Below are 12986 nucleotides of genomic sequence, written 5' to 3' on the forward strand. Positions count from 1 at the left end.
AAATACTTGGGTAAAACCCCAGCTTCTTATCCTTGCTTAACAACTCGGCTGCTGTCTTGAGCACTGCTCCAACTTTCAGAGACATTCATTACCCAATCAAGTCACCAATCTAAACCCACATATGACACACTAACTGTATACATAAATCCAATTTAATTGAGCCTTTAGCATGTGCAAAAGTTTTAGCATGTGCAAAACTAGCGGCATGATCAGAGACTGGTCAATGGGTTAGTTAAACACAAGCAGTGATCATAGTGTTCTTGCACTTTCTTGCAATTTTAGCATTACAATAAGGGTCTCTTCAATCTGGCAGCAATACATGCACCTTATACATGAAATCCCCAATCCCATGCTAACTGCATTCAGAATAATAAGATAAGGATTTTCAAGGCAGTTGCACTACAGTATAAGAATAACACTCATAGCAAAAGACCTCAAGTATATCAAACACTGTTCGAATCTGGATCTTCAAAATACGCAATGCATTGCTGATTGCCGTGTACATTCACATCTGCCAGCACTATGGTAAATTTGTGTGATTTTTCCAGTTGATCTGAAACTGATTCCTACATGTTGGATTGAATGCAACTTTGTGCTCCTTATGTATTTTCATACTGTATTCCATTTATGTGCTTGATTATTTGTGGATTGTTTTGGCCTTTCACAGTTTAGCGCAAATTTTTCACAAGAACTCAGGTAAGCGATCTGTAGCCTGTTTGCTTTAGGTTTACACTGCCTTTCTTGTTGATAGTTTAAATTTACCATCATGGATTTAATCAGCCCGACCTTTCTTCTTAAGGATGTTAAGTGCATTCAAACCCAGCTTAACTGGCCACTTAATGAGTCCATTTTAAGAGAGACAGGTGAATGCTATGTCTAATTTGACTGGCACACGCAACTGGCAAAGCCGTGTCTAGTGAATTGCTTTCTTGGTGCCTTTTTGTTTCAACCCACATGGCTAAAATAAAGACGTCCTCACAAGTAACGTGAGAAGTGTCACGTAACTGAACTGCAGTCAAAACGGCGCATTCAGATTAATAATTTTCAAGGCCTTCTTACGAGAAAAAGGACATTTCATGATATCCTAAAAGATGACAGTAAGAATTTTAGAATGAACTGAAATTACATAGAAATATCAAAAGAAACCGCTCCACTTTTAAGACTTGCCATGTGAAAGATGGTATTTTCTTGCTCATTTTTCTTTCAAAGACGTTTCATGCAACAACAATTTCTTTGAACAATGAAACACACATATTTGTTATATGTTCAGTTAAAAAAAGAAGCTTGTTTTACATAGTTTTAAATATACTTTTCCAGGGCAGGCACCGTACGCACAAACCAGGTACAGAGGCATGCCACAAACTTGCATTGCTTTTTGCATTTGCATTCTACTATTGGCAGCTGTGATGTCATTGAAGCAGCAAGCTGGTGGGTAGTCCTATTATTTGGTAGACCCCACCCATCTCACATTCTAAGCCATGCCCACAACTCTCCACACTGCTACTGTGACATCACAGAGGGAGGGAGGTATGGGGATAGTACAAGCTAGAATGGGAAAAAGGCAGCGCAACAAGACTCCGTGGCGCATGCAGAGATGGGGGTGGGGGCGTAAGGGAGGGAGAGGTCTGGCCCAGGGTTGCAGTCAGATATTCGGATGGGGGTGGGGTTAAAGTCGAGGAAAACTGACAATGTTCATTTTTTTTGTTTGTTTTGTTTTTTGTTTTCTTTGCACTACATGTTACTTCTATGTATTTTAAATCACATTTAGTTTCTTAACTTTATACAACATTATGTCACAGATGAGGCTCATTATTGTGGTTTGTATCTCTCCCTGTGCTGGTACTGTGATAGGAGGATAGAGACAGAGAGAGATTATGGGTATGTCATATGTATTCAAACATTTTACATATACATATTGAATAGTTGCAGAATATAAAGCCTTATATATTGTTTACTTATACAGTCCCTTTTTTGTAATATTTATCCAAATTTAGATTTGTGCAGATTATTTCAGTCTATGAAATATGTGTACTTTTAGGATCAGATTTCAAGTGAATTTTTTTCTAGATTTCAGAAAAGTGACTTTTCTGTAGCAATTATATCTGTAAACTTTTATGTCAGCCAAATAAAGTGTAAAGAAACTTTTTTTCTAGTAATATCTGACCTTTCTTAATGTTGATAATGTGGCTCAGCACTAGGAATCTGCTTAACAAAACAAATAAAGATTATATTGCAAAGTTGTTATCATAACCTATTAAACGAGGGATGTTTAAGGATATAAATCACTGGCTTCATAATATTCCACATTTCTAGCTCTTTTTGTTCATTGGTTTGACACAGTTCAAATGTCTGTGCTTTGGACTAAAAATTACAATTAGTTGGACTGTTTGACTCCACCAGACTGCTGCTTTTGCAAGTTTCAAACGTACTTCCTCATGAGGAAGGTGGCATCTGAAAAGGTGGATCAAACCTTACTACCTCCTTCCCTCCAGTTCCGATGTCCACTGGATCATGAACTTTGTTTATAGTGGTATGTGCTACTCCGTGGATCGGCCTACAGAATGGTTTGGAAAAAGGTCGGAGGCAGAATTTAGCTGCCTTGATGTGTTTCAAGGAGGAATCTGTCACTGCAAACAAATTTACATTTATATCCAATTAAGATAAACTCATTGGGGCTATTCATTTGTTCATGGTGTCAGGGAAAGATGACCATGAAAAGAAAGAGTAAGAGCAAAAACATCCTGTGTGGTCAAAGGAATGAAACCCCCACAAAAACAATGATCACGAAAATAAGTATAAAAATTAACATTAATAAAAATAAAGGTAGGAACAGATATGACTTTTAAAAAAAAAAAAAAGCCCAAAACATAAATTAATTTGTGGAAGAAGAGGACCGGATCAGTGGGTGGTTCAGGGTCATTGCCGGCATTGTCGTTTATATTCTATCTTCTGCGCTCATGTCTGTCTCACTCTTCATGAAGCTGCAATCGGTACCGGCTGTAGCGAATCTGGAAGAAGAGCCTCTCTAGCGGTGAACGGGTCATCCCAGGTAGCGTGTAGTCCTCATTCTCGCCCACTCGCCGGAAACCCAAAGACTCGTACAGCTTGTGGGCCGCCATCTTGACTGCAGTTGTTCCCAGAACCACGGCCGAGTAGTTGTTTACCATGGCAAATTCTAGAACACGTCGACCTAGAGCCTTGGCGATGCCTTTTCCACGGAAGTGAGAGTCCACTGACATGCGACGGAGTTCCACAGTGTTGTCGTCTTCTCGGCCTTGCGCTGCCACGATGCCCACAACCTGACCTTGCAAAACTGCCACCCAGAAACAAGAGCCTGTGGGAATCAAAACAAAGAGATTATCAGTTTTGTCTTTAGAGTAAACCTTTGCCAACTATTTGTAAAAGTCTCGTTTTCATTTAAAGTGAAAGAGTAAGCCATTTTTCTGCCCTCTTATTTCCATCTGAATCTAATATTCATCATTGAACGCGCTGCTTTTCAACACCTCATCGTTAGAACATCAAGCCAATCAAATCATTCCGTTCTAGACTAACTGAAATCCATTTATCTTACATTATATAGAAAATCAATTCAATAAGATAGCCGATGAAAGGTTATTCAAGCTACCCTGCTAATATCCAATAAATGTGCTGCAGTGAAATAGTAAAGCAGAGTTAAACTCTTTTCAATTATATATTCATTTAGCACACCTTTCTCACGTGATCAACCTTATGCGTTTTTCAAACTCTGAAAATAAAGTTATGTTCACCTGGAGATATAGCGATGTGCATTAGTGTTCTGAAATATGAAACCAAATTTAAGAGTAACTGTGTAGCAGTCTGTATTTATGGATCATGCCAGTCAAATTAAATTACAAATGCCCAAATGTGCTATTAATAGAATATAACACATGGAAGACACATTTGTGGTTAGCTCATTGTTATCTTCATCTTTTAATGTGCAATGGAAAGACTGGCGAAATGATTTGTTTACAATGTTTTGTTACAGGAAGAGTCGTAAAATGTGCACCATCAAAGGTATTGAAATGTATTGGTGAGTCCCTGTTTTTACACGCTCAAGTGCTGATTACATCACCACTAATGACTTGCGTTAATAATTCTCAGAATTCCATGATTTGGGGGAATTTGGGAAGTGTTTTTGGAATTACCGGATTAAGTGCACGTTTTTCTTGTCGGGTATGCCAACTGTCATCTGTAGGTCAGATAAGGACAAGAGCGGATTATGGTATTTGTAAACTTATACACTGTTTTTCTCATATTAAACAGTGTTTATAGTGAGGCTTAATTTTGTTCTGCTGAACTAACTAAATTACTTGTGAAGTTGCAGAAAGAAAGGAGATAAATAGAGCAAGGGGCAGGACTGTCACATCTGTCCCACAGAAGTAATACACAAAGACGGGACTGAGCTCAGGTTTCTCCAAGAAAAAACAAGTACTGTATATGGACAGGCAAAGGTGTGTCTGAACAGATGCGCTTTAAATGAAGTCTATTTACTTCTCTGACACACTCTTTTCTATCTCCCAAAATTAAATCCTCCCTCTTCAACACATTTTTAAACATCTAGTCAACAGTATCTTCTAAAATCAGGAAACACTTTCTTTATTCTGCGTTAGTTGAACATCAATTAGAAGCACAACATAAAATATATCAAATATTGCATAAGTGTAATATTTATGTAAAAGGAGTTGCAATCTTTCTATGTAAAGTAGTACTAAGTTGTAGTTGTAAGATTGTAGTCCTAAAAATATCACTATGCTATGTTGTGACATATTGCTATATCACACAGAGAGGTGTGTGTGTCATGACTGCATTATCTTTGGGGCTGAGGAGCACTATTAATCACCGTGTGACTGAACGCCCTACTGTACACTCATTAGTTTTAGTTCACACACACACACACACACACACACACACACACACACATTTGCACAACTCCATCCCCAGCTGTCTGATAAATGCTTCTCTTGAATATGTGCAAGGCCACTAAAATGGAGAAAAATAACATTAGCCAATAATAATATTGAACAACATTTTATGATCCAATCAAATCCAGATGGATAAAATTAAAGTCCAATCTCACATTATTTCCTGCTGAATATGCAGTTTCACATCCATCACGTTAAGGAAATTAAATGTTTTACAAATACCATTTAATGCTGTCATTAATGACTTGTAGGTAGCATAACTAATTTGTCTGTATTTTCACATATTAAAGCAATGTCTTCCTGCTTTGTGTTTTTTGTTCGGGTTATCTTCCAAGTGTGACAGAAATCCTGTCCCTGCAATGTTAAACACCACTCCAAATAGGTGTTTAGTGCATTAAAGCAACATAGCTCACCCTGGCAGATAACACATTCCCTCCTCAAATGCAGGATTCTACATTAGCATAGCAAGAGATAATTCCTTCGGGAGACTGCTTTGTCTGCATGCTGCCACTAAACAAAACTCGCAGCAGGGCTTTGATTCACACCTTCCCCCATTTCCTGACCCCAGACTTCAATTCTCTCTTTCATTTGATGCAGGACTAAATAAGAAGCCTGTACGCAGAGAAACTGTCTGCACCATGGACTAACAACTATTTTTATATAAAGAAATACTTTCAATAAAGATGCATTAAATTTAGAAAAATGAAAATGTAAAGACATTTATAATGTTTAAAACAATTAATATTTCAAATAAACTGACAAAGCTGAATTTACAGTAGCCATTACTCCAGTCTTCAGAGTCACATCATCCTTCAGAAATCATTCTAATATGCTGATTTAGTGCTCAAGACATTTATTATTATCAAATTAGAAAATGGTTTTGTTTTTAGGATGAACAAAGTTTATAAGCAACAGCAATTTAGACATTTTCTGCAACATTCATTCTTTTTTTTTAATTGTACAGACCCTTTGAACTTTATGGGAGTGAATCATTTTATGTGACTCTTACATCATCCTCCAGGGCACACACAATAGACGTCTAAAGCCAATTCACACAGCACCATCAGACGCATACAAAGGGCAACAAACATGTTATTTGGGTTTTGTCAGATCCCTCGTTGTTATCTTTTGTCTGGTCTTGGAATATCTGAGTGAGTGACGTACTGTAATTTGGTGACTGACGCCAGTGGTTTGCGTCTCTCGGTGCAGTGTGAATTGTTTTAGAGACCCCCATCATTTTTTAGCTCTAACATGAAGGGACATTTTCTTGTAAACTTACGTGTTTACATGTATACATAATTACATATATTTCTAATAGTGTCCAGTAACAGAGCAAATCTGCTTGACTCATTCTGAGTCAGTGGTGTGCGGAAACACACAGGTCCAGATCTAATATACATGTGCACTAGGGGTGTAAAAGAGACCCTTTTAAACTACTAGCGATGAATTGGAGAGCGCATTCTGACCAGCAGCATCTGGTTATTTGGTATGGCAGCTGTTCTGAATTTGACCACGATGTGCCGCAACAGAGTTTATCATAGGCAATAAATGTCTGTCCTTACACTAACGCCCATGCATTGTGGGATATATATATACATTGAACTATTTTTTTCTCTCTTCTGAAGTAAAACGTTAATATTTCAGTAATGAAATTAGTAGTTTATAGTGATTAGCATAAATATACTCCCTATCAAGTGCCCAGGTGCTATTTGGCAGAGACATGTTTATACATCATACATTATATATCAATATATAGTGATTTCTGATATATTAGACTTCAGTGACTTCACCAATACAATGAACTGCTTACACACCACAGAATCTCCAGACAAACATTAAGTGCATACAGTACCATTCAAGTTTGCCAGTAACATTTTTTTAAAGAAATACATATTTTTATTCAGTAAGGGCACATTAGATTGATTAAAAGTGACGGTAAAGACTTCTAGATCTATTTGATAAAAATGTTCTATTCATCAAAGAATCACATATAAGAATGATTTTTGAAATTTATTTATTTTGGACTGTATTTTTGATCAGATAAATGCAGCCTTGTTTTTGAAAAAAACTTTTGAACAGTAGTTCATATATGTGTCCAGGTTTAGCTATGCTTATGAGGGCCATATTTTGCCCTCACAAATGTAGCAAAACATGTTGAAAATCTAGTTGTGAGGATAATTTTGTGTGAATGTGTGTGCTTGAAATTACATCTTACCTGTGGGTTTCATGTAATATGCCTCAATGTCAGCCATATCAGTATGCAGAGCACAGTCCAGGTAGCTGAGAATGACTTTTCTGCTGTAGTAATAACGTGCACCCATTAGAATAAACGGTGTGCAGAAGGTCAGTGTGAAGGATTTGGTCATAACATAGCACATTACTATGGAGAAATGGAAGAAAAATAAACGACACCTGTCAGAAAAGAGAATCAAATGTTTGATTTTTGGAAGAGGAGAGACAAACAGACATCAAATATGCACACACTAGAAGTGTGCAGACACACCCTGAGCAGTGAGGTGCAATGCAAAGTAATTACACAGTGTATCCTGTTTTAAAAGAAAAAGGCACTAACTTTATACATTTGTACGGCCTGGAAATTTAATGGGCAATGGAGGGCGCTATAACAGGGCTGTAATTAAACCCAATGAAATCTGAGTATGCGCATGCCGAGGATGTTAACATTAGATGGCGCGCTTGAGTACACCTCTCGCTGCGCCACTGTGCATGTTTCACTTCATGCATTATCCACACACTCCACTGCAACACGATGCGCACTGTTTACTGTCAACACAGACGTGCTTTCAACTCCAACATACTATAAAATGCTATAGTATGTTGCAGCGTACTCTCTAAGCCTACAGTATGCACGTTTATGGACACCTCATTCTTTTCAGCTGTGTGGCATAAGTACATTTTCAGTGTTGCTGTCTAGCCAGATCGCCACTGTGCTCGGTTACACCGCCTGCAGTTGAAAACCACTGAAAATCATTAGTAAACATGAAAAGGAAACAAATCATTACATATTACACGTTATTAATTCTCTGTAAATAAAACGTAATATATAATTCAACAGGCAACAAACACAACTTCGTGCACTAACAGGAGGCGTATGTGGGGAACACAGTGCTGTTGCGCGGGATTCATTCATTCATTCATTCACAGGTCCTGCATGCTCTGATCTGCTGCTGCCTTTGTGACTCCTTTACTGATGTTCACTGGGATTTTTTTACGGGGGGGAAAAATTAATGATTACGTGCTCTGAAAAAAAAAAAAATTCTGAATTGATTGGGCTCGTCTTTTTAGTTCGATCCTTTCATTTTAACAATTAACTTATATTTGAACTCAAACAGCTCAGAGCTTATTTTCACATGTTGCAGAGAAACCCGTTACGCTCATCGTATACCCACGGTTTGACCACATACCTGTGAGAAAAGCATAGATAAATTGGGTTCTAGTTTGCTGTTTTAGCCCCCGAAATGCCGAATTGGGTATCCGCTCCATGATTCCCTCGGTGAAGATCCGGCGCACCTCCTCATGGTCTGAATGTTCAAACTCGCGAATAAAAACCTGGTCCCGTTTTTCCACCTTACTCTCGAGCGCACTGGGAGAAGGCGAAGAAGACGTCCACATTTGCGCGGAGGAAACTATTATTGAATCTTTTTTGGTCCCAGCTATGGCCTCGTGTTCGTCTGCAACGATTTTAGTCTCGCAAACCATTTTGGGAGACGAACAATGCATGCAACTGGCCTGAAATGAACTGAAATTGGGGAGAAAAACAAAAGATGGATGATGGTCTTCTTTGTTATGGAAAGAAAAAAGACTGATGTACTACTGCAACCTTGAGCTTCCTCACGACCGAGGCTTGCCGGTGCATCACAAGCGGTATTTATAATGCGCTAAAGCCGCATTCAGATTCTGGGGTGTGGGTGTTTTCCTCATCTCCCTGATTGGATGCGGCACCGTGCCATATGACGGCAGTGGGAGGCGAAAGCACCAAAGATACTCCGTAACGTGTCTTTTTGAAACAAAGTATTTTTGCCCCCGTCGGTACACTGGCGAAATTCCTCACATGTTTGTGTTTTGGGAGGAGGGTGAACCCACGGCTTCGTATGATGCGCGAGGTGTCGCCATGAACCCCGCGTGCGATTGCAGTATCAGCAACGTCACGACGATGCTGCGCAACATCAGTCTGCGTGCATCCGCGACACCCGGCCTGGCTGCACATTTTACAGTGCATGTGCGAATATTGACGGGCTTCATCCACTACCAGCTTGCGCAGGACTGCGTGTTTTACGCGCGTGTGAGTGACACTTTTACTGCATGCAATGTAACGCTCCGGTTTAAGTTCATCCAGCACACCCCTTTCTTCCTGAGACCCCAGATCCCTATCTATCCCTAGATGGCCATGTGCGCTAATTCTAAGCGACTTTTGACATATTTGTCGTTAAGTCGCTTATGAATATGAGCAGTCGTGGATGTTTTGCGCTTATGTACGTAACGGAATACATAAGCGACAAAACATAGTGCACAAAAAGCACAATAAAGTATAAGCGACCACTATCAGCAGTTGTCTCATGTCCAAACCTAACGTACTGTTCAAGGCTGTTTCTTCCTTTTGTATTTCTCAAAGGTTTTCACGACAGAGTATTAGTTGTTTAGGTGGCCACTAATATAGATAGGCTATGTGAGACTTTTTATTGATTTATATACAATTATAGATTTTTTTTTAACACGAAAGTCTTGTTTCATGCCTATAACACGTTTATGATACATTGAAAATCACACTACACTGGAATCAAGATCATCATTATGAGAGTAATACCTACGAGATGTGAGATAGGAAACACTTTCTTTGGATTCCCACATGAAGTGCTTGGTTTATCTTTCGTCCGTTTTTTCTTTTCTTTTTCTTTTTTTACATTTCTATCTCAAGAATAAACACAGTTACTCCTGCTTACATGCCACGTGTCCAGATTACGCCAGTGTTTAGTTTTAACCGCCTTGGGTGTACTCCAAACTAACTGATGTCCTAAAGAAATCGCCTCGATGTGAATAAAGTCGCATTCCAGGCGTATTGTGGAGAACTAGTTTAGACTGGATCGCCTCCCGCCCTTACTCTCCCAGCCACTCCCCCTCCCAGACGAGAAGAGTCGTCTTTTTTCTTAATGTTTGAGCAGTTATACCTTACATGCGCTATAATGCGAAATCGGCGTCCCTCAACAATTTAAAAAGCCGGGAAGCGCGGGGGTTATAGCTCTGGTGAAGATGCGGTGTTTTCTCAGCATCAGCATCTGCGTGCACGCGGCCGGTCTGGAGGTGCCAGCGAGCATGCGCGTGAATGCAGAGCAGAGAGTAACTAGTCCAGCAGTGCAGAGCAACTAGTCCCACTCCCTTCATTTTTAGCAGTTACCGTGAAGCTGATGTCAGATTGAAAATGTACACTGTTAAAAATAAATCTGAAAACGTAACGGTAATTTTTTTTTTTTTTACCAGGATATTAATTAATCTGTTCATTTTCTTGTTAGTACAAAATACAGAAAGGTTTTTACTGTTTTTTTTAATGTTTATTTTTTACATAATGTTTAAGTATAGGTATATGTTTGAGGCAATGTTTGCACAGAGGAAAGCTGTGTTTGTGTCTCTCAGCTGCTTCTGAACTTGAACAAAACTGGTCATATCTTATCATTCTGACAATACTGTCATCATTTACTCACCCTGCACTTTTTCCAAATCTGAGTTACTTTCCTCCGTTAAACAGAAAAGAAGATATTTTGAAGAATGTTGGTAACCTAACAGTTGGCAGTAGCAATTAACATCCATGGTAAATCGGCATTACCTGTGTGTATGTGTGCATTTTAAGTAACAAAACACATTTTATATATTTACATGAATTCATGAATTAACTTTCAATGGCTTTTCCTAAATTAATAGAAAATATCAAAGCTGAAAAAGAAACTTAATTAATCGGAACTTAACAAATCTACTTCTAAAAACTGGTTTAATTGTTAGCTCCTTTTGAATCAGTATATTAAGACACTTGTCTCTCCTTCCATTGTCCTTATTGTGTAACTTGACCTTTGACCTCAGCAGTCCAGAAGGAAGGGGTGACCCCGAATGTCTGATGGCACAAAACCTGTATTGTGGGCTCCATTTTGCAGTAACCCTTGACCTTTCAGGTTTTCAGAATCGTGATCGCTATACTAGCATGTGTAACAAGGTTGCTTGTGTGTGTGTGTGTGTGATTAATAAATCTTCCTCTCTCACTAATATAGTACCTGCTCAGGGTGCAACTTTTAACACTGGGAATATAAAGTCCTAAAAGACTCACTAAACTGTATCCTCAGATAATAAGTGCTCATAAGCTCATCTGAGACTCTTTGGACTGAGCTGAGGATCTTAGGTCAGTTCTTTTTAAGCTCAGTCTACGTATGTACTGTAGAGGCAATTCACTATTATTACCCCTGTATTTAAAAAAATATATTTTGTGTGTTTCACTGTTTATTAACCTTATTTGTAATTTATTTATTTATTGCACGTATGTGAATATGAGTTTAAATAGCACAAATGTTCGAGAGCTATCCTCGTGCATGAGTGAATAATCTATTGCTGCTTTGTTCCCAGTGATTGTTATAATGACTGATGGCCAGGGCCTCCCATGAATGGAAGAGTGTGCGTGCGTTTGTGCACGTGCGTTAGTTTGTTGTGCTGGTTGGTCAGTGGGTCTATGAGTAACACTCCTCAATTTTCTACTGGGTTCAGAAGTAGCATTGCTCAACATGACTCTGCAAAAGTGAGTCATGAGTCAATGATAGCTCCACTTAGTGTGCCATTCTGTCTTTTAAGTAAGAAATTAGGATTGTGTTTCATACTGTGTGGGATATTAGCTAATGAGATAGAGCACAAAACCGCTTCAAGAGTCTTCATAACCTTGATCTTAGTAGACATCTCAAAAGGCACAAGAAGATTATCTGGAGTTGAGGTTGTTTTGACAATAATGGCTTCACATTTTTCATGCTTTCTATAGAAGTTGGTCAATATTTACATTGTTCTCTTATTGGTCACCAAGGATGCATTTATTTAATAAAAAAAAACTGTAAAAAAAAGTATATTGTGAGATATTATTACAATAAAAAAAATCTATAATTTTATGTTAAAATGTCATTTATTCCTGTGATGGCAAAGCAGAATTTTCAACAGCCATTACTCCAGTCTTCAGTGTCACATGATCCTTCAGAAATAATTATAATATGCTAATTTGGTGCTCAAGAAACATTTCTTAAAAAACAGCTGTGGTGGCTTATTAAAACGGCAGCGGCTATTTGCACTAAGTGCAAATATCAATTAGATGCTATTTACACTGTTAAAATAGCTAGATTGTCTGCTATTTATACTACTTATTGCAAATAGTGGCAGTTATCTGCACCTCAGTATTGTAGTACATCATAAAACAGTACGCAATAATAAAGTATTGAGTGCAAATTATAGTTTTATTTCAAATTATTAAATGAATGCCACCTAATTGGGACAATAAATCCCTCCCTACACCTACCCTAACCCTACCCGATACTTTTATTGAAAGTAAATGCCTTTCTGATGCGATATGAGATTTGAAAAGGGAGAAAAAAGTTTGGAAAAAGGCGGGCTCGAACTCGGGGCAATCGTGTCAAAAAGCATGTGCCTTACCATCTACACCACTGAAACTGAATTGATGTCTTTTTTTACTGTTGACTAACTCAATCACACGTTTGTGGGTGGAGTTAGTGTAAATAGCCTTTGTCAACAAGACAGGCTATTTTCACTTAGTGTAAATAGACACTCCATATTAAAACTGATACAGGATTTTTTTTCTCTTTTTTTTGCTTAGCAGAAAGTTTAAAAGAGCAGCATTTATTTAAAACAAATCTTTTGTAACATTCTAAATGTCTTTACTGTCACTTTTGATCAATTAATGTGGCCTTTCTGAATGAAGTCTTACCACAAATCTTTGAATGGTACTGTGTCTTTCTGCATTACATAACACAGTTTGTCATTTGTCAAAGTGTG

At 38.3% G+C, this 12986-nt stretch overlaps 1 protein-coding gene across 1 annotated transcript; it reads right to left on the minus strand.

The window, feature by feature from the left end:
- On the minus strand, nt 1-8994 carry LOC306852365 (N-acetylaspartate synthetase). The gene is made up of 3 exons (XM_079389108.1): nt 8366-8994; nt 7159-7323; nt 1-3334 (listed from the first exon to the last, which is right to left on the minus strand). The coding sequence occupies exons 1-3, from the start codon at nt 8679-8681 to the stop codon at nt 2967-2969; spliced, it is 849 nt and encodes a 282-aa protein (XP_079245234.1). The 5' UTR covers nt 8682-8994; the 3' UTR covers nt 1-2966.
- Between the last annotated feature and the right edge of the window lie 3992 nt (nt 8995-12986).

Source organism: Barbus barbus (assembly GCF_936440315.1).
Source record: "Barbus barbus genome assembly, chromosome: 1".
Classification (NCBI taxonomy): Eukaryota; Metazoa; Chordata; class Actinopteri; order Cypriniformes; family Cyprinidae; genus Barbus; species Barbus barbus.